Source organism: Lepidochelys kempii, chromosome 18, assembly GCF_965140265.1.
Source record: "Lepidochelys kempii isolate rLepKem1 chromosome 18, rLepKem1.hap2, whole genome shotgun sequence".
Taxonomy (NCBI): Eukaryota; Metazoa; Chordata; order Testudines; family Cheloniidae; genus Lepidochelys; species Lepidochelys kempii.
In genome coordinates, this window is record NC_133273.1 from 21,433,127 (window position 1) to 21,455,227 (window position 22,101).

Consider the following 22,101-nt stretch of genomic DNA (forward strand, 5'->3'; position numbering starts at 1 on the left):
TGGCTGTACCTGGTATTTTCCCTACAGAATTTCCAGTTCCCACCCTAGTTCTCTTTGCTTCTGCAAGAGGGATATTTCAGCCTCTCTTCCATCCTGCCTTCAGGTAACAAAATATACCTGCTACTGACTCAGCAGTAAATACTCAATCTTCCTACATGATTCAAACACCTGACATTAAGAGGACTCTGAGGAGCCTTGAGTCTCTGTGCAGGATCCCAGAGTCTGTCACCATTATATACACATGTATATGAGGACTGAATACAGATGCGTAACAAAAAGATGAGCAATGAGAGGGGATACTTATACTCCACATTTTTTGTTCTGGGTTTGTGTCACAATCCAATCTCTAGCTATACAGCTACATGAAATACTATATCACTGATTTCTAGCAGACTTGGCAGTGGTTTTGTTCAGTATCTCTTCTTTTTCACTGGTGTTTGGAAGATGGACAGGTGCATATGCTAAATGTAATATTTACTTCTCGTTCCTAGTAAGACTGCGATGACTACAGATTAGCTCCCATGGTTCACACAAACAGTAATGGTAGTGCACTGGTATTGAGCTCAGTAAGACCTTGTCTACATTTGTGGGGACATGTAGGGTACACGTAGCTATACCCCCCAGTATAAGGCAGGCTGTGTCCACACTTGTCACCATGGTGTATAGCTAATGGCTCTGGCAGCGGGGAGCTGCTGGAGCCTTTCCCCTCTGCCTCCTCTCTACTAGAGCCTTTCAATGAGGTAGAGAAAGCTCTGGCAGCTGGACATTAATTGCTAAATTTAGCAGTGTAGATGTGGAAGACGCTGCTTGGGCATGTAGAGAGACATGGAGATATACACCCTAAGGTTCAGGTATGTAGGTCACTCTACTTGCCTAAGTTGTACCTCCCTGTCTACCCTGCTATTTATACCCATGCTAGCTGGGCGTGCAGTGTCTGTACTCTACATGTCGCTGTAAGTGCGGACGTACCTTAAATAAGATATGCATGTCCCTCCAAGGTGATCTACAAGCATCAGCAGAAAGGTACTTGAATACACCCTGACCATAAACGTATGCTTGATTATATGTAAATTCCATTTTCCTTTATTACCATATTAAAAATGCTTTTCCTATATTAGGTATGATACACTCACCGTGCTGACAAGCTTTGGGATACTTGATATAAGACACAGATTTTGTACACAAGGACCAGACAGTTATCCGCAGCTGTTGGAAAGAGAGAGACAGGGAAGTATTTGTTTATCTTTGCAGACAAAAAAAGTGTACAGAGAATCTCATTCAACACTAAACTTTTCACACTGGGAGGGTCTCACATTAAAACAAACAACCATGGAACCAAAACTTTTCCTAACAAAACTGTTCTACTTAAATCTTAGTGTCTCTATATTAGATTGCACTTATGTTTTATTAAAAAACCTCTTTTCCCAACAAATGTATAACCCTTCTATAATGCCCTTCACATATTAGGTATTGTAATAATTGATCAAGTTAAAAACAGCCTCAAATTTAAGAGATTTATAGCGGTCCTGTTTTATTTAGTTCAGTAAAATGTTTTCAGGTAGAGTTTATATAGAAGTCATAAAATAATCAAGTTGTGTTGTATTGTAGTGTACAGAATTATCCAGGACACATAGAGATTGGGCAAACAGGAGTGCCAAAGGCTGGAGATTCCAACAAAGCAATGCATCCAGTCCTCTTCCAGACTTCTATCTAATACGCCACTTTACCCTGAAGCTTTTTAGTTTTGTTTTAAAAAGGAGACGTAGTACCCAACCTGGTCCAGAACTCTGGCAACAGGACCCTGGGCTATATGTAGAGTGCTTAAGAAGAGATCAGGTTATTAAAAATGCAAGTGAACTTGGGAGCTATAACAAACTAGATCCCCAGTCCTACACTTGGGAAGTGTGGCCCAGATCCCCAGAGGTATTTTAAGCTCCTAGCTTCTGCTGAAATCAACCCTTTGAGGAGCCGGACCAATGTAACCAACCTTAACGTGCAAGACTCTATACAAAACTGAACCTACATGTGTGCACTGCAACATTTAGGCATAACGGGAGGATTTAGTCACCACAGTTCAGCGTTCTCCTTTCATTTCCTTATTTCTGTGGTTTTAACTAAGGAAGTTTGTGAGCTCTGATTGCTAGGAATGTTAGGTTCCCTCAAACAAAACCCCATCTCTACTTTTCAGTCAATGATATTTATTCCGATTTAGTAATGGAAGCACATAGCAATACAGTGTTGATGAGATGTATAAAAGAAGCAGGAAGTTAAATGGCCAACAATATTAAAATTTACATTCATATTATTAAATGCTGATAGTAGTGTAAGAGCTAGCATCATGACTGCCAATGTGTATTAGGAAATCATTTTTGCACAGATCTGTGAGATTTCTAAACCATCACAGGAATCTGGAAGAACATGAAATACATAGGCTGGCAAGAGGTGAGAAATTCTTCTTGTATTTAGGTTCTTAGTGAATGATATGAGAACAGCATGTCATTTTTAGAGTGAAATGCTGCATCTCTTGGGATGAGATTACTAATTACTGACTCGTCACTGTATTTTTCAGTTTCAAAAAATCAAGATCTGAGCTAACCAATTTTCATTTTAATTTCCCCTTTCTCAACCACACAAACAGAAAAAAGTGACATTATGCAATTATTGGAAGGCCTTGATTTTCAAAAGACTAATTATGAACCATTTACATAGTGTTTGGGGTATTTTTGGAGACTCATGCATCTGTAGAATTCGGGAACCACAGAGGAAGCAGTCAGCTGCAAAACAGGCCTCTCCAGAGCATGGCAAGGTCACAGCCTGTATTATAGAGGCTCTGCATTACCATCTGCAGATTATTCAATTAAAAACAAATACTTACTCTACCATAGCAACGGCAGCAACACCAGACACATGTCTTCATCAATGTGTCATGTGAACCTTTGCATTTATATTTGCAGAGAGGAATATTTTCCAATATAATTTTTTTCTAGCTTTTTCAATATTTTGTTATAACAAGGGGATACTACAACAAAGTGAAAGGTACAGTACAGTGGGACACCAATAAATCTTTTCTGAAACTATCACAGCACCACCAAATCTTACAAACAATAGCAAAGTAGGTCTAGTACAATGTTTAACCACATCACTCTTTGTATTGATTTTAACCCTTCCACCAAGCAAAGGGGAAAAAATAAAACCTAGAATATGTATGGTTATGTCTACAGTTACATTGGCTGGTGTATAACAATCCTGAAGCTAGAGAAGTATCTCCCTTCAAGGCATAAACCAACTGCTGCCAGAGTTGGGGAGAGCTTCCACCATGGTTAGTTTACTTTACAGTTGTCCATGATAAGTATTCTTGCAACTTCCTCTGAAGTAACTGGTACCATTGGAGATGGGATTCCAAGCTGAATGGACCACTAGTCTGATCAGCTGTGCCATTTTTTATGTTTTTACAGCAATTTTACTAGAATGCATTTTCTTGCTACCAAGTAAGATCCAGCACTTGATCACCTGGGCGTGGCCACTATCACACCTAGTGCATGGAGCAAACTGTAAATTCTAGTGCTGCCCCCGTGTCCTAACTGAAATGCTTAAATTCTACTTCAAAGAATCCTAACTGTCACCTCCACAGAGAAGCATCAGGAGAGGCCCAAAACAAAAAGGACTAACACTTCCTTTTTTTAAATACACCAACCTCTACACAGAGCATCACAAGAATAAATTTAAAGAGCAAGGAAGCTTGTAAAGAGATTTAAAGACATCACTCAGAAGTTGAATCAGGGTTTCTAGTTAGCCGGAAAGAGAAACAACCAGTTAGGCCCCCAAGCCTCTTTCATGTAAAGCAAAAAGAAAGAAAAAGTGCAAGAGGGAGCGGAGGACATGAGTTTAACTGCTCTTATCACTTTCCTATTTACCTCCTTATGAACTAAGGATCAAGGATCCAGGGTCGTGCCTGGGGCAGAAGTGACATCGCTTCTGGGACTAACCACGCCAGGGGTGGGTAGTGGAGGCAGCGTCTCCCCAAACAGCCAAGTGTGGCTCCGCCCACACTCCGCCCCCACAGGGCCTTGCCGCTGGGCTCCAGGGGGCTATGGCCATGCCACTCTCCCTCCCTCCCAGCACTCCAGGGCTGCTGGGGGAGGCTGCAGTGCTGCCATCGCGTGCTCTCTCTCCGGTGGAAGGGGCAGGGCTGGGGGTAGCCTCCCCCAGCCAGCAGTTCACCCGCCGCCCATGCAGCGCCGGCCAACACACCAGCCCGCAGGGCTTCCCCAGAGCACGGGGCCTGGAGTGGTTGCCCCTATTTGCCATCCCCTAGGGACGCTCTGCAAGGACCTATAGTGTTAACTTTAAGAGTACTTAATATAGTAATTCAACAAGAATCCACTAGACCAGCAGTTCTCAAACTGTGGGTTGGGACCCCAAAGTGGGTCCCAACCACATGTTAATGGGGGTCACCAGGGCTGGCTTAGACTTGCTGGGGCCCAGGACCAAAACTGAAGTCCAAGGGCTTCAGCCCCGGGCGTCAAGACTCAAATTACAGGCCCCTGCCTGGGACTGAAGTCCTTGGGCATCAGCTTTAGCCCCCACCTTCCCAGGACTTGGGCTGGCTCAGGCTTCGTGTCCCCCCGCCCGGGGTCATGTAGTAATTATTATTGTCCAAACGGGGTTACAGTACAATGAAGTTTGAGAACCCCTACACTAGACTGACTTTTGATAATCAAGTTTTATATTACCACAACTGCTGGCTTCTGGACACACAAAAATACACCATCAGGCTGTTCTGGATACAAGATTTACTTTAAAAATACCAACACCATGCCCACTCACATTCCTCTACAGCAATAGAGGCATCCTGCTTGCTCCTATTAATTGCACTTGCCTCTGTTCCTCCCTTAATCCAATCCAGCATCTCTCTCTCACACACACACCCCGGCCACTTAATACAAGCTTTGAATGTTAAGTTCTGGGTTATAGTCAAGCATGCAAGTTTATAGCTGTAATACTGACTTGGCCTCCTGACCAAGTACCTACTGGGTATGGAAGTGTCATTCAGTTTAAGGCCATAAGGGGCCACCTAGTCTGACCTCCTGTATGTCACAGGTGACCAACATCAACCCGCAGCTGCACACTAAACCCAACAATTGAAATTAGACCAAAGCATTAGAGCCCACAGGAGATGTATGCGCCACAGGAAGAGAATAGGTAGAACCAAGGGTGCCAGTGTCCAAGTCCCCTGCATGATGCTCTCCTGCCCTGCCCCCACATAAACAGTCTTGGCCCCCCAGTATAGGGCAAATCCCTGCTGCTTGAGTCAACCCAAGTACACAGGTCAGGTGAACTCCACGAAGGGGCGAGAAAGCAAGTCTCCCCACAGGCTATAGAGGCACTCTAACTTCTGCTCTGTTTCAGCCTCCACCCCATGAGAGAAATGAGACAGTAGAGGAGCCACCTGCCCTCTCGAGCAGCGCAGAATGAACCCCACATCGGTGCCCAGCAGCCTGCCTTCTCATGCAGGAGGACCACACTAGTTCCACTGCACAGGAAGGGATGGAATGCACCTCGAGCTAACTGCTTGGACACCAGATGATAATACTCAGTTTGGAATAAATAAGCAAATAACGTATATAATATATTATTCTAACCAAGAACTTTATTGGCTTTTGTGCTGTTTGGTAGCTTCTAAGCTTAAATAAATAAATGTATATGAAAATCCAAAACTCACAAAAAGGTATATCCAGATACAGTATGGTTACAGACAGGAAAAGTGATTAAAATAAAACTAGAACATGTTGGGATTACATTTTTAATCAGAGTGTTCTGAAAACACCTATGAAGCATATATAGCCAAAAAAAGGGTACCATTTTTGCAGTCAGTATTTTCTCAAAAGACATTTACTGTTCACTATTGCAGAGAAACTTATACAAGAGGTCATGATCTTTATTATGCAATTCCAATCTTAAAACAGCTCCAAAATATCTGCAACTGTACCAGGTACAATTCTTCCTTATCCCCCCTCATTCTGTCCGTCCCTGGAGAAGCCATTTATGACAAATTTCACTGTAAAGTTCTATTAAATATCTGTTTTACTACTATAGCATGTACTCACATGGACACTCAGAGCACATTTTAATATTACTGCACATATTTCTACACATATCTATATGTTATTTCATTTATAATGAATAAATAAAATGGTCATTATAATATTGAGAATTTGATAGGTTCAGACTGCACACCCAGTACGTTATACAAGTCACAAGTCTGTAACTAACTGTTACAAAGAGATATTTCTTTTATAAAAGAAATACCAGACTAAATGAAGGTCTTATAGTGGGCACACAGGCTTCTTGTGTAGGCAAAGCACATATTTTTAGCCTCTTAATGCACCTGTGGAGTACAAGTACACAAAAACCCATAGGCTCTCCTGTCCAGCTCAGATATGTCACTTGAGGACCAGCTGTGGTCTAGTGCAATAAGCATGTAACTGGGAGTCACGAAATCCAAGATTCATTGATACCTTAAACAAGTCACAGACCAACATTTTCAAACATTGGTGCCTAACATAGGCACCTGAAAAAACTGGGCCACTTAAAGTGCCTAAACTCTGGTACCTAAGTTTGAAAATATTGCTCTTACTGTCTGCGACTCAGTTATCCCATCTGTAGAATAGGAAGATTCTCAAAGTTTGGGTAACAAGCACTTTGAAATCTATGGATGAAATGCAGAGTATAGTTATACTGTGTATATTTCATTGTCAACATGTAACTAGTCCCATGGACAAGAAAGCCTTCATATTCCCAATGGTAACAGCCACATTTATCCACATACTTGCCCTAAACCTCTATGAAAACTACACAAGAAAGATGGTCTCTGCTATCAATGAAACAAAGAAGGGAAGGAACAGAGTACAGTGCTCACTGCATGTGAAAAAAGGTAAAAACAGCCATTTAAAGTTTAACAAATGGAGTTTTCTGTGAAAAAAAAGTTTTTCCCTGAAGCAAAAATTGATTTGATCAACTGCAAGCATTTCTTTACTAACCATTCCAAGATGTTCTCTCTTTAGTGCAGATGACTGGACTAAGTGAAATGTCAAACTCAAATCCTAATGGTCATGCTGTCCAGGAAGTTTTCAGCTGTTGTTTTGCAGTGGAAAAACAAACCAAAAGCAGCAGCATTTTTAAAATAGCTTAAAAACAGCTGAGAATAAAAAAGTATTTAGATAGTAACGTGATAAACAGTCCAGTGCTGGGTTAGAGATTTCATCCCAGTTTTGACAGCTTTAGGCAGGTGTGAGACTGGTGATTTTCACTAGACAAAAAAAAAAAAAAAGCCACACACTTTTAAACAAACTTGCATCTCAAGTGACCGTCAACTTTCGTCCCAGACTTGACTGGGTCACAAGGCCTCCTTCCATAGCTGTGTCTGTCAGCACAGGATTTCAGAGGATTATTCAGGGCACATTCCTTGACAGAAAGTATTTTTCAACCAATATAGCCATTTACAATTACTAAGGATTAGCGCCAATATGCACAAAAAGCACACTTTTTAACACTGTGGCTGTAATTTACAATAGGTTTACTGACATCTTAACCCCCTGACTGTGCTAGAAAACACAGAAATATGCAGTTAATAAAATAGGATTCCTAATGGAAATACTGGATGAACTAATGTTACTGATTGTTGTATTGTACTTTGGTAAACATGGGAGTCACAATGAAAAAAAGAATGGAAACCTAAAGCTTCCTTCTCCTATGAATCAGGGGAGTGAATTATCTACAATAATTTGAACAAAATGAACATACCAAATTTGCATAAGTTGCAGGATGGGTGGGATATGACAATATCCTAGTGTTACATGTACGATCTGTACTATATAGCTAATTACAAACATCCACTTTCCCCCTCCTTACATTCTAGCCGAGTTCTCTTCGAGATACATACACTCCCACATTGTGGAGCATGCAGACAGAAGGACGTCATCATAAGATGCAAGATATCTGGCATAGTATCCGCTTTCCCATTGGCAGATGCTACCAGGCTGTTCTAGTAATACAGCAATAGGCTTGAAAGTGCCATTCTGCTCCGACAATGGTCACTTCTCTCTGTGGATCTGCACCCACGCCCGGTTCAGAGTTAGAGCCATTTCCTATAGCAGGTAAAGTGAGCACACTACTTTTTATCCCTACTAAAAAATACAAATATAACTACAGGAGACTGACCAGATTTCTATTCCATTTCGTGAGAACTAACTAACTACGATTTCTAAGCGAGCCAGAAAGAATCCAGCTTGACTTTCAGATTCCTGGCTGAGTTTGTAGAGCTGGTAATTAGAAGTACATCTTTTAGATTTTAAATTAAGCTAGAGTGATCTGGAGTCACTGAAACAGAAACATGGAACCCCACAGCACCATTAGGAGAATCACTGTTCAGTTTCTATTCACCCTTGAAGGCTGCTGTAAGCATCAACAACTGGAAATCAGCTCAATGCACCCTGGATGATAAAAATCAAGCTGCAAACTTTGCATGTAATGAGCCCTTATTTTGGACTAGTGCCTTTGCTATGAGTGTGTGACACAAAGGGGAACTTTTAGCTAAACAAAAGTTATAAGTGACTGAAAGCACATGGGAGTATGCTCAGCTGACAGCTGGCAAAGATGGTGGCAGACCCTAATAAAGGGTTACGCCTTTTATATCATCAGAGTCTATAGTGTCCCAGCCTGGCCAGCTGCTTAGACAATTTACAGGAGGACTGTCTCACTGACACCCACCCACCCACTCCACAATCCTCCTAGCAATGCAAGCTAGAAGAGCAAGCCTGAAAGCTCCTCACATCTGAAGAAGGCTTGCAGGATGAAGCCCTGCATATCCATCTTGTTTTGTTACTTCTGCCCTCATCCACTGTTTTTTCAGATTCTGTTGCTGTCCTATTAAGTGTTACACAACACATGACCAGGTATGGGTGGTTGGGTGGGGGGTTTGTTGTTTTTTAAACTGAAGACATTACATACAAAACCAACTTTGTTAATGCAGCATTAAGATCACATTTAAATAAATCATTACAAAATACCAGGGAATGCAATAGAGTCCCTAGGAACTTTTAACTCTCATACATATACACTATTAAATGTAACTTAAATACACAAAGACAATGAAATACGTATAACTTAATGTTTCTATGAAGACCATAACCATTGCATTCCTTGACTTTCCTGTTTTAAGTGTAGCCACAACAGTTTTTGCACCTTTTGTATACATCATATTCTCACAAATATATACAGGACCACCACCAGAACAGCCATACTGGGTCAGACCAATGCTCCATCTAGCCCAGCTTCCTGTCTTCTAACAGTGGCCAATGCCAGGTGCTTCAGAGGGAATGAACAGAACAGGTAACCATCATGTGATCCATCCCGTCGCCGATTCCCAGTTTCCAGCAAACAGAGGCTAGGGACACTTCAGAGCATGGTTTTGCATCCCTGCCCATCCTGGCTAATAACCATTGATGGACCTATCCTCCATGAACTTAGCCATCCTTTTTTGAACCCTGTTATAGCTTGGCCTTCACAACATCCTCAGGCAAGGAGTTCCACAGGCTGATTGTCCACTGTGTGAAGAAATACTTCCTTTTGTTTAATAGGCAGCAGGCTTAAAACAATTTCATTTGGTGACCTCTAGTTCTTGTGTTATGAGAAGTAAACAACGCTTCCCTATTTACTTTCTCCACCCCAGCCATGATTTTATAGAACTATATCATATCCTCCCTTAGTCGTCTCTTTTCCAAGCTAACAAGTCCCAGTTTTATTAATCTCTCCTCATAGGGAAGCTGTTCCATACTCCTAAAATTTCTGTTGACCTTTTCCAATTCCAATATATCCTTTTTGAGATGAGGCGACCACATCTGCATACAGTATTCAAGATGTGGGCATACCATGGATTTAGAAAGAGGCAATATATTTTCTGTTTTATTATCTCTTTCCTAATGATTCCCAATACTGTTAGCTTTGACTGCCACTGCACATTGAATGAATGTTTTCAGAGAACTATCGCCAATGACTCCAAGATCTCTTTCTTGGGTGGTAACAGCTAATTTAGACCCAATCATTTTATATGTATAGTTGGGATTATGTTTTCTAACGTGCATTACTTGGCAGATGAAATTCAGTGTTGATAAATGCAATTTTCTTGCCCAGTCACCCAGTTTTGTGAGATCCTTTTGTAGGTCTTCACAGTCTGCTTTGGACTTAACTATCTTGAGTAGTTTTGTATCCTCTGCAAATTTTTCCACCTCACTGTTTACCCCTTTTTCCAGATCATTTATGAATATGTTCAACAGTACTGGTCCCAGTACAGACCCCTGGGAGACACCACTATTTACCACTCTCCATTCTGAAAACCTACCCTTTGTTTCCTATCTTTTAACCAGTTACTGATCCACGAGAGGATCTTCCCTCTTATCCCATGACAGCTTACTTAGCTTAAGAGCCTTTGGTGAGGGACCTTGTCAAAGGCATTCTGAAAATCTAAGTACACTGCTTGTTGACCCCCTCAAAGAATTCTAGTAGATTAGTGAGGCATGATTTCCCTTTACAAAAACCATGTTGACTCTTCCCCAATAAATCATGTTCATCTAGGTGTCTGATAATTCTGTTCTTTACTATAGTTTCAACCAATTTGCTTTGTACTGAAGTTAGACTTACCAGCCTACAATTGCTGGGATCGCCTCTGGAGCCTTTTAAAACAATTGGCATCACATTAGCTCCCCCAGTCATCTGGTACAGAAGTGGATTTAAATGATAGGTTACGTATCAAAGTTAGTAGTTCTGCAATTTCATATTTGAGTTCCTTCAGATCTCTTGGGTGAATACCATCCGGTCCACGTGACTTATTACTGTTTTAATTAATCAATTTGTTTCAAACCTTCCTCTAATGACACCTTAATCTGGGACAGTTCCTCAGATTTGTCATCTAAAAAGAATGGCTCAGGTTAGGGAATCTCCCTCAGATCCTCAGCTGTGAAGCCCGACACAAAGAATTCATTTAGTTTCTCCACTATGGCCTCATCTTCCTTGAGTGCTCCTTTAGCATCTCGAGTGCTAAATTGTTTGTTTTGCAGGCTTCCTGCTTCTGATGTACTTAATTTTTTTGCTGTTAGAATTTGAAGAACAGCTAGCCACAGACTCAAAGTTTCTTGACCTTCCTAATTATATTTTTACACTTCATTTGCCTGAATCTATGCTCCTTTCTATTTTCCTCAATAGGATTTAAACTTCTACTTTCAAAAGTTTTTTGCCTTTTTGTCTCACTGCTTCTTTACTTTGTTGTTTAGCCATGGTGGCACTTTTTTCGTTCTTTTACTAAGTTTTTTAATTTGGGGTATACATTTAAGTTGAGCCTCTATGATGATGTCTTTAAAAAGTTTCCATTAAACTTGCAGGAATTTCACTTTTGGCACTGTAACTTTTAATTTCTGTTTAACTAGCTTCCTCATTTTTGTGTAGTTCCCCTTTCTCAAATTAAATTCTACCATGGTGGGCTGCTTTGGTGTCCTTGCCCTCTCCCTCCCCTCTGGGATGTTAAATTTTATTATGTTATGGTCACTATTACCAAGCGGTTCAGCTATATTCACCTCTTGGTCCAGATCCTGTGCTCCATTTAGAGCTAAATCATGAATTGCCTCCCCTCTTGTGGGTTCTAGAACTAGCTGCTCCAAGAAGCAGTCATTTAAGGTGTCAAGAAACGTTATCTTTGCATCTTGTCCTGAGGTGACATGTACCCAGTCAATATGGGGATAGTTGAAATTCTCCATTGTTACTGAGTTTATTTTTATTGCCTCTCTAATCTCCCTGAGCATTTCACTGTCACTATCAGCATCCTGGTCGGGTGGTCAGCAAGACTTTTACTTCATTTGACTCTACACCATAGTGCCATTCCCCCTCCAGTACAACTTAGTCTGTACTTTCGATATATTTTATACCCTGGTATTACTGTGTCCCATTGATTATCCTTATTCCACCAAGTTTCTGTGATGCTGGTTATGTCAATATCCTCATTTAAACACACGACACGGCACTTCATCTTCACATTTAGACTTCTAGTATTCGTATTTAAGCACTTAAAAAAATTGTCTGCTTGCCATTATGTGATGTAATTGTATGGGACTCTCATTAAATTAAACATTACTATTTGTCATCCCTAATATAGCTGGTTCTTTATCCAACAGTTACATAAAATGGTATCCCTTGTTAACACATTCCTTATGTAAAATAGTACTCAATGTTTTGTAATGCTAATTATCTTATTTTTTCACACCTATTTAAATATTTGCTATCAACTGCTGCTTTTAGAAGTTTGATGGAAATAGTATCTCTTCTGCTGTTATCTGTAATGAGATACAGTGGCTGATGCTGGATTCAGTGGACCAAATCCAATGATCAAAAAGTTGCTGACCACGGATTAATGTTTTCCAGGACCTTTAGTCAATAAAGTGTAGGCTAACTTCAATTAAAAAGACTAGGCAGCAAAACAAGACACAAAAAAGAAAATATGTAAGTTAGGGATTTGTGCTCAGCTTTGTTTAAACTCAATATACCATAAATACCCATACCAATGACAATGCTGGGCAGTACTCAGCAAAAAAAAAAAAAATTATAGGTACAGCACTTTTCTATACTCTATTTCCAGTAAGACCGTGTCACTGAGTTGACCTGTGTACCATTCTACATGTTTTGATTGCATCATTCGTGTGAAGCGTTAGATATTAGTGTTAGAATCTCAATCATTGGAGATTTTTAAGAGCAGGTTAGAGGAACACCTGTCAGGGATGGTCTAAATACTACTTAGTCCTGCCTTCAGTGCAGGGGACTGGACTAGAAGTCCCTTCCAGTCCTATGATTCCATTTACCTGTAGCATTTTGTATTATTGGATACTATGCCATAATGTTTGGTCTCAGATATATGGTGTATTATATGTATGAAGGATTCTCATTTGCAATGAAACAAGTATAAACTGAAACATTTTCAGATTTGCATTGATCTTAGATACATACCTTTTTGAGACATGTAGCATTATGCTGTATCCACTACCGAGTTTGCACACCATGAGCAGTAATGGACTTCAAAGTATTCAAGGAAAAGTCTCCCATTTATTTTAAGTTAGATGTTGGTTTCTTGTACGCCGATCAGATCAGAAAAATCAGTGTTATGAACTATACTTTGTTTATAATTCATATACCATACAGAACACCCACTATGAAAATAATGCAGTTTAGTTATAGAGAGTTATAAATCACACAAGTAGCTAGAAACAAAGTACCACAATCACTTTTTTTTTTTTTTTTTAAACTACAATGTGTTTAAAATAACATGAAAAAATATTAGTGAACCCATTTTGGAGCATATATATTGACCTGAAGAATTACAAGTATGAGTCATAATTAGTTGGTTCTATATTAAAATGTCAGACTACCAAATCTGAGCAGTGTGGGTTAACACAGAACCTTTAAAGCCTTCAAATGATCCTTGAACTTGATAATGTACATAATATGATGATATTAAGTATCCTGCTATTTCCTGTCTCAAACACCGTCTGTCCCGGTAGAGACTATGGATATAGCATACTAGAGAGTAAACACAACACAGACACCAGCATAACCCAAGCAGCTGTCTGACACAAGTTAATTTAGCAACCTGTTTACAGCTGGAGAGAAAACCTATCCTAGCACAGATGCCAACTTGGCAAAGGCTTAAATGAAATCCTGTGGGGTCAAACTGAGTTCTGATAGGTGGTAAAAAAAAAAAAAAAATACTCACTAGTCCACCCCCGCATGTGCCATTATGAGCCTACTTGTAGCATGCAGCAGCAGGAGCCGCCCACAGTTTTGGTTACTCAAACTACAACAATCCTGCCTATTAGACATGTGTCTGTCTTTAGTTTGAACAACCGGACTCATTTTTATCCCCACCAAGGACAACCAAAACGGGGAAACTCTTTCCTGGATTCATCACTGTGTAGTCACCACAGTCCCCTGGAAAAAGAAAGGAAGTGCTGATTTATAGTCAGAAAACTGTTCTCCCTCTACACTGGACACCAAAAACTCCCTTGTGAAACTCATTTAAAAATCCCAGTGTGTGGGTCATGAAATATTTTCTGGCTGTATTCAATTTCACTCTCTCACTCACTTAGAAATGTTAGCATTCCAGGCTTGCATTAACTCTCTACCATCCACACACAAAATCATCTTCTCATATCCACAGCAAAGATACCAACTCCAATATTCTGCTCTCCCTGCCAGCACAGGGCTTCTCCCATGGATGATAATGGGAATTTCATACATGTAAAAAACAAACAAGATATAGGAATCAAGGTCCACTGTGTAGAATGAAGAAGTGAATTTTTCCTCTCAAGTCATTTCCTCACCTTTACCTCTAAAAAGATACTCATATCCAGACAGGTGAAATCTCCATAAGCATTAAAGAATTTTGCAGCACACAGATACTATGAATTTGTTGGATTAAAGAGTGAATTTAGTGCTGGTAAAAGCTGCTGGTGTGACAACCCTGGTATATGAAGTTTATGAATATTCAGAGAACAGGTACAGTGGCAAGGCAAATTTACTGTATTTAGTTCTTAGCTTCTTTTCACTATTACTGTTACTGCTCTGAGCTCTGATCAAATCATATAGTTCTGAAAACACCTATGAAACCCCTCCCACTGTTTTCAATGAGCTTTGAAGCAGGCTCATACTGACCAAACTCAGTGTCATATCTTGGCTAGGATTCCAGACTAAGGCTCTTATCCTACAAGCACTAATACATGTTTAATTTTAGTCCTGCAAGAAGTTCCATTGAAATCAATAAGACTAATCACATGAGTAAAGTTAAGCATATGTGGAACTTTCTGCAGGTCAGGTTCTAAGTCTTAGAAGTAATTTATCTAAACAGCATTGCCTTATTTTTATTTAAAAGGGCACTCTTACTTAAAAAGCATGCCGTAAACCTATATTACTCGGATCACACTAAATTACTTGAACTATATTTTAAAAAAATTCTGCTTATGTATTACTTTTCATGCTTACTTTTTGCATCCCTCAGCTTGGATGATTAAAATCAGATAGATTACTATCAATTTCATACTCTTAATGCCTTAGTGGAGGAAATCTGTTTAAAAATAACTGTTCCCCTTAGAGTTTTAGAAACATTTCTGTTCACAGATTTTGGAAAAAAGTTTGTGTATTGTTTTTTTGCCCAAATTTGAATTTCTGGTCACATTTGCCAGTTCTTTAACATCTTTTTTTAAATGCATAATTTCATTTTGAAAGGCATGAGTGTTCAGTATTCCACCTTTTCACCAAAAAAAATTAGAAAGCAAACTGTAAAAGAACTAAGCGGTGATTAAATCAGAATGATCTAAAACAAGGAAAAAAATGTGCATATACATTGATTAATAGAACACTACAGCTTTAAGAGCTCTAGGCTATTTTAGATGCGGTGTGCAGGCAGTAATAGGATACTCTACAGAACAATCATGACTTCACACTTACGTAAAACTCAGTTGTATTGAGAATATGACGACCATCCGGACTCCAGCACGAAGCCACCAATCCTGCTGACCCCTCATCAATCTTGCAGTGCCAGTCTGGCTGCTCCAAGGACCAGACCTAGGTCAGAGAGACTAGTCAGTGCAGCAAACTGACTAGCACACCAAAACCTCCCTCTCATCACAGAGCCACGCTACAGCTAAGAAAGAAAATTCCATCAACACATACCAAGGGGTCAGGAAACCTTTGAAAGCCTTTGGCCATGAAGGACTGGCGCTGGATCCCATTACAAAAGTAAGCTGCACATCTCTGTGCATTAACACAAGTCATAAAGCATATTTTCTTCTGTCATGTTTTCTGAATACCATCCTTTTTAAAGCTTTTGCTCCCTTTAATAAGAGTCTGCATGTATTTATTTCCTTCTGAAATAACAGATATATGAGATACTTGGTAGCAGCTTCTGTTTTTACACATTTGCTCCAAGTGTTTTTATTCTGATGTTATTTATCTTCAGACTAACAAATAACCTTTTAATCAAGGTTTTGACAAACAGTAGCAACCTCGACTTTCTTCAAACCATGTGTTATTAATCAGAGTATCAGTTACTTTGGCAAAAACACTCAATTAGTGCTTGACATTAGAAGTTCTCAATTTAGTAGTTAGTAAATTTTAGACAGAAACAATACGCCATGCTGTATCTGTACTTACCTGAACAATCCCTCGTTTATACATGGCACACAAGATAAAGAGAGAGTCTGACGACCATTCTATGTACTGGATCTGATCCAGGCAAGTATACAGCTGAAGGATCTGGAGGTTGTTCACATCTCGAACTATCAAACGGTACTGCACACACGAAGCCTGAATGCAAACAAAAATAAACTGCTTAACTGACGCACCCATATCAGAGTTATTAACTGAGACTTAAGAGTGCCAGGACTTGAGCTGCATCATTCACTCTCTACCACACTGATCTAGAGTTTAGATGTTTTGGATGCACCAGGATTTATACTTTTGGATTTGTAGGTTTGTTATGAGCTACACAACCAATTGCAAAAGAAGGTGAATAGAGATTAATCCAAAGCAAACGTTAGATGATTTTAATGTATTTGTTAAGAGTTTACAAAACTCACCTATGTGTTTAAGGCTGAAGGATAGAAATGTTTGGTTTCAGGCCAAACTTTTTATTTTAAAGAGGTACTAAATTTGTTTTACATTTAAAGTACAAAAACGTTTTCAAACATTTCTATCACAAAAACTGTTGTTTTCTAAGATGATACGATCAACTTGAATCTAGTCAATTTCAAAAATGAATTAAAGTAGCTTCAGATATTGCACATGTCCCTGACTTTCCCCCAGTAAATTTTTGTGACTTCAGAGTCAATTTTCTTATTTTAAAATGTTTATTTTCTCCCTCTCCCCCCCCATTTTGCTGTGCCCTTAAAACTCAGTAAACTGACTATACAGAAAGCATCATCAAATGCATAAAGTAAACAAAAAAAAGGGATGGGTTATTATAATGACACTAGTCATAAAAGTTAAGCAGCTGCTTAAGTATTTTCAGGACTAGGGCCTATATAAGTAAGGAAAAATATCTGTTTGCTCCATTACTACTATTTATACTAGTCATAGAATCATAGAATATCAGGGTTGGAAGGGACCTCAGGAGGTCATCTAGTCCAACCCCCTGCTCAAAGCAGGACCAATCCCCAATTTTTGACCCAAATGGCCCCCTCAAGGATTGAACCCACAACCCTGGGTTTAGCAGGCCAATGCTCAAACCACTGAGCTATCCCTCCCCCCTATTGCACCTACTTCTTAAAACTATTTTTCTTCCATTTCATGTTTTCCTTTTAATGAAAAATTGGCTACGGCCTTATTCTGGAGTAAGTGAATAACATGCAAGTGAAGTAACACACATGTAAGCAATTGCACAACTGAGAACTCATAGCAGGATCAGAGCCTCAAGATTTTAAAAAGTGTCTTCAAACAATACAGACAATGGGTCTAAACTTTGCAATTTTTTGTTTTGACTCATAACTAAACCAGTGCATTAGAAATATTTGTAATTTTTAATTTAAATAAAACACTGAGGGGCACATCTTGGTCCCAATGATGTCACTGGGAACAAGCCTGATCCTGAACATTCAATTTTTGGGCTGAGATCTTGTCTGACAGTCAGTCAGGTTCAAAGTGAAGTTTTATGCGATGAAGAAACTAATGTACAGTAACTGCAAGTAATGAAGAAACTGATCACCAGTAGGTGTCACTATAATACTTAATACTGTACGACATTATCTTTACGGTCAGAGCAAAATAGAAGTTAAAACTTAGAGAAGGTTATATATTGTAACTAGACTGTTCACTAAATTGTTTTGCTAAAACTAATTTTTTTTAAAAAAGTTAGTCATGCTTTTTTATCACCTGCAGTATAGAAACCAGCTCACAAAGTACAGGGATTTGATTGCAAAAGACTAAGTGATCTGCTATTTGTCTCTCCCTCAGGTTCACTATTATGGTAGCACCCAGAGGCCCCAACTGACATTGGGATCCTGTTATGCTAGGCACTGTAGAGCAGTCCCTACATACCAAAGAGCTTGCAATCCATCTAGACAAGGCAGAAAGGGAAGGAGCGGAAACACAGGCAGAGAGGTGAAGTGACTTGCCCATTGTCACCCAGCAAATTAGTGGCAGAGCTGGGAACAGAATGCAGGTCTCCTGGCTCAGTGCGGTGCCATAGCTGCAGGATCAGGATACCTTTCCCTGCAGCTTTCGAAAAAAAGCTCAGTAAAATGGTGGCTTTTAAGATTCATTTGAACAATACATTTATGGATTCCTACTGCTAAACTTACGGCTAATTCTTACACAAAGCAAAACAAGGGAGTGTGTCGTCCCGTTCCCCCCAATAATTACTGCCTCTCAAGACAAAAGTCAGTTGCTTCAAAAAGGCCAATACAGGGCCAATACAGACGTTTCTATATTTTTTTTTTATAACAGCTGCTATTACTCACAATGAAAAAATATTGTAAGGTACGTGAAGGATCGTTTTTCATTAACTAAAATCCACACAGTATTAATGGCTGTAAGCATACTCTCCCTTAAACCAACAACGGAGGGGGTTGTTTGTACGTAATGAAATATCTAGGGTTGAGGAACATTCAAACAGTTCAATCTTAGTGACCAATTTTCTATACAATACTTTGATTGTACATTAAAAGGTTATTAACAGCAGCAGCAAAGTTAGGTGCATGTCTGTTGTTTGGTTATATACACTGGGTATAGGAATGGATGATAAATGCAAATTTTACTAAAGATTTAAATAGTTTTATTAGGAAACTAAAAAAAGTTGGTAAAGCCCCTTAATAAGTGGTTAACAGAAATATACAATATCCCAGGAAGATTAAATTTAGTTTTTGCTAGTAAAATCTTAAATTTTGTGATCAATATTAACATTGCTTTTGAATGCATTTAATGAGTCTCAACAGTTCTACTAATGATGCATTATTTCCACATGTAATTTTCACACAAAAGTGTTTATATCAAATGTATCACTAGTTAGGAACATCACTACAAGATCACTACCTTCAGAATAAAAAAGTGTGTTCATCAAAATAAAATGTTACATTTTAAAAGACATTTACTATTTGATAGAACAATTACATTTTACATTGCAAGGCCCCTGTTGACTGTTTTCTGCCCCGATGACAGATTCCCTAGACATCAGTCACTCTCAGATTCACTTGTACTTTGTTTCGAATTCCTTTTTTTTTAAAAAAAAACCAAAACAAAGCTGAGTCTCCTATTCGCAGTGAATACCTTTCGGCTAGAGGTTCACTAACCCACATGCATCTACAAATCGTTTCTCACTTTAGTTACACATTGCCCGTCAGTTCAGCCGGTTCTACAGGAGGATCTCATGCAGTGGCTCTCAAGCTTTTGCCCGGGTGACCTCTTGCACACAGCAAGTCGGGGAGCGCGGCCCCCTCGTGAACTAAAACCACTTTCTGTCCATCTAACACCATCATGAATGCTGGAGGCAAAGGGGGCTTGGGGTGGAGGCTGGCAGCTCGCGACCCCCCCGCCCCCATGTAGCAGCCCCGCGACCCCCGGTTTGAGAGGAGGCCCATACCTACGGGCAGAGGCTCCTTGGTGGCTGGGGACAGGCCGGGGGCCGGTTTCCTGACCAGGCAGCCACCGCACACAAGGCAGGAGTCGGGGGGGCGCGGCCCGAAACCCACCCCCCGGAGGTGGGAGAACGAGAAGCGCCGGGGGCCAGCCCGACCCCGGGGTGTGTGTCAGGGGGAGCCGGGCCCGGCACACGCCAGCCGAGCCCCTGCAGAGCCCGGGCTGCGGGTCTCCGGCCAGCCGCGGCGCCGGGCCACTCACCAGGTACTTCCCGTCGGGCGAGAACTTGCACAGCAGGCTGGAGAGCTTGAACACCTCCGAGAAATTCATGGCGGGCCCCGGAGAGCAGCCGCGGGGAGCTCCCGGCCCGGTGCGCGGGCCCCGCGGCCCCAGTGCCCGGGGCAGCGGCCGGCGTCACCCAGGCCCCGAGGGAGCCGGGCCGAGGGGGGAGCTCGGGGCAGCCAGGCCCCAGCGCGGCCTGCCCCGTTCCCCTGACAACGCGGCCTCGCACAGAGCCGCGGCCGGGGCCCGAGCCAGGCCGCGACTCCCGGGGCCGGGGGGGGGGTGAACCCGCAGCCCGATTCAAACCCGCCCGCTCCCCGCCGCCTCCAACCGCCTTCCCGGACCGGAAGCGGGCAGGAGGGTACCGGCAACCCGGGCGGCTTATCGGGGCCAGGCCCGCCCCGGGGCAGCCTGGGAGTTGTAGTCCGGGGTGGGGGGAGCAGGTACGGCTCCGGGGTGCGACAGACAGACAGACAGACAGACAGGTGCATCTGTGGGACAGGCAGACAGGGGCGTGCGTGGGGCAGACGGAAAGACAGACCCAGGGGTACCAGACAGACAGTGGGGGCGAGGCATTGTGTAGACCAGACAGACAGACGGGGTATGTGTGGGACAGACAGACAGCAGACAGACGGGGCGTGTGTGGGACAGAGAGACAGACAGACGGGGCATGTGTGGGACAGACAGACAGACGGGGTATCTATGGGACAGACAGACAGACGGGGTATGTGTGGGACAGAGAGACAAAGGGGGGGTGTGGCACAGACAGACAGACAGACGGGGTATCTGTGGGACAGACAGAGGAGGTGTGTGTCGGACAGAAAGACAGAGGGCCTATGTGGGGGACAGACAGACAGACGGGGTATGTGTGGGGGGCAGACAGACAGACGGGGTATCTATGGGACAGACAGAGGGGGCATGTGTGGAACGGAGAGAGAAAGGGGGTGTGTGGGGGACAGACAGACAGACGGGGTATGTGGGGGGGCGGGCAGACAGACAGACGGGGCGTGTGTGGGACAGACAGACAGACAGACGGGGCCTGTGTGGGACAGACAGAGGGGGTATGTGTGGGACAGAGAGACAAAGGGTGTGGGGGGGGGACAGACAGACAGACGGGGTATGTGGGGGGGGCGGGCAGACAGACAGACGGGGTATGTGGGGGGGGGGCAGACAGACAGACGGGGCATGTGTGGGACACACAGACGAGGCGTGTGTGGGACAGCCAGACAGACAATCGAGGACAGGCCGGGGCTGGAGGCAGCCAGATTGCTGCGGGCTGTGTTTCGGGACGCCCAGGGACTGTCAGTGCCCCTGTCTGTACGAGGCCGCACCGGAACGATTATCGAGCTCCTGGCGCTGGCGAGGGGTCAGGGGATTCGGTGTGTCGGGGGCGGAGGGGAGGTCCCGTACTGCCAGGGGGAGCTGGGGAGCTCTGCAGAGCCAGGTGTCTCCTGGGCACCCTCCCCGCATCACCGCGGGACGCCGCTGGTGCAGAATAACGCCGGGAAAATGCCTCGCAGACCGATGAAGCGAGCTGTAGCTCAGGAAAGCTTATGCTCAAATACATTGGTTAGTTTCTAAAGTGCCACAAGTCCTCCTTTTCTTTTAGCGTTAATCTAGACACGCAGCTGTTAATCCATTGACAGGGGCCTCCTGCAGTCTCAGAGCAGGCTCGGTTACTTTTCTCCTGTACATGCGGGATAACGTCTGTCTGCTGCCAGCCCAGCTGTCTGTACCTTCGCAGGTTGAAACCAACTCCTCCCTGTGAATTTACGCCTGGGAATCCTTTGGCATTAGTTATTTACACATGTGCTTACAAAATACATACAAGCAAGGCACAGAAATCTCACATTTTGGTTCTGGTCCTAAAGCTTTTAATTTGTTTCCATTAATTTTCGGTTAATTTTGCCAGTGTTACCCTTCAATTTTCCCTCCCTCCGGCAATACAATAATCCCGAATCCTTGTCTCTTCGTGCCTTCCTGAAATATTTTAAATATCATATTTTAAATAATTTTCTTCTCACCCTTTTTATCTGAAAGAAATAAATTATGAAATAGTTAATGTTACAGTTCAGCCCTGATGTTTTTTTCTTGGCACCTCACTGCTTTGTTTTGTTTACAATCCGATTGGAAGCATCCACTAATAAATACATTGTT

The 22,101-nt window shown here is 42.0% G+C and overlaps 2 protein-coding genes across 3 annotated transcripts in view; one reads left to right on the top strand and one right to left on the bottom strand.

Annotated features, from left to right (window-relative positions):
- The window catches only part of WRAP73 (WD repeat containing, antisense to TP73), a 32,658-nt gene extending 12,371 nt beyond the window's left edge, over positions 1 to 20,287 (bottom strand). Inside the window, exons 1-4 of one of the 2 annotated variants that reach the window (XM_073316385.1) lie at positions 19,924 to 20,287; positions 16,246 to 16,398; positions 15,541 to 15,657; positions 1,134 to 1,206 (exon numbers count right to left, since the gene is read on the bottom strand). In XM_073316385.1, the coding sequence (XP_073172486.1) occupies positions 1,134 to 1,206; positions 15,541 to 15,657; positions 16,246 to 16,398; positions 19,924 to 19,992 (412 nt within the window). In that variant the 5' untranslated portion in view covers positions 19,993 to 20,287. The remainder of the gene's footprint in view (positions 1 to 1,133; positions 1,207 to 15,540; positions 15,658 to 16,245; positions 16,399 to 19,923) is intronic. The other variant, XM_073316384.1, reaches the window with a different exon arrangement.
- Positions 19,699 to 22,101, top strand: part of TP73 (tumor protein p73) — an 87,588-nt gene continuing 85,185 nt past the window's right edge. The window contains exon 1 of the mRNA XM_073316373.1: positions 19,699 to 19,926. The gene's annotated coding sequence lies outside the window, so the exon portion shown is untranslated. The remainder of the gene's footprint in view (positions 19,927 to 22,101) is intronic.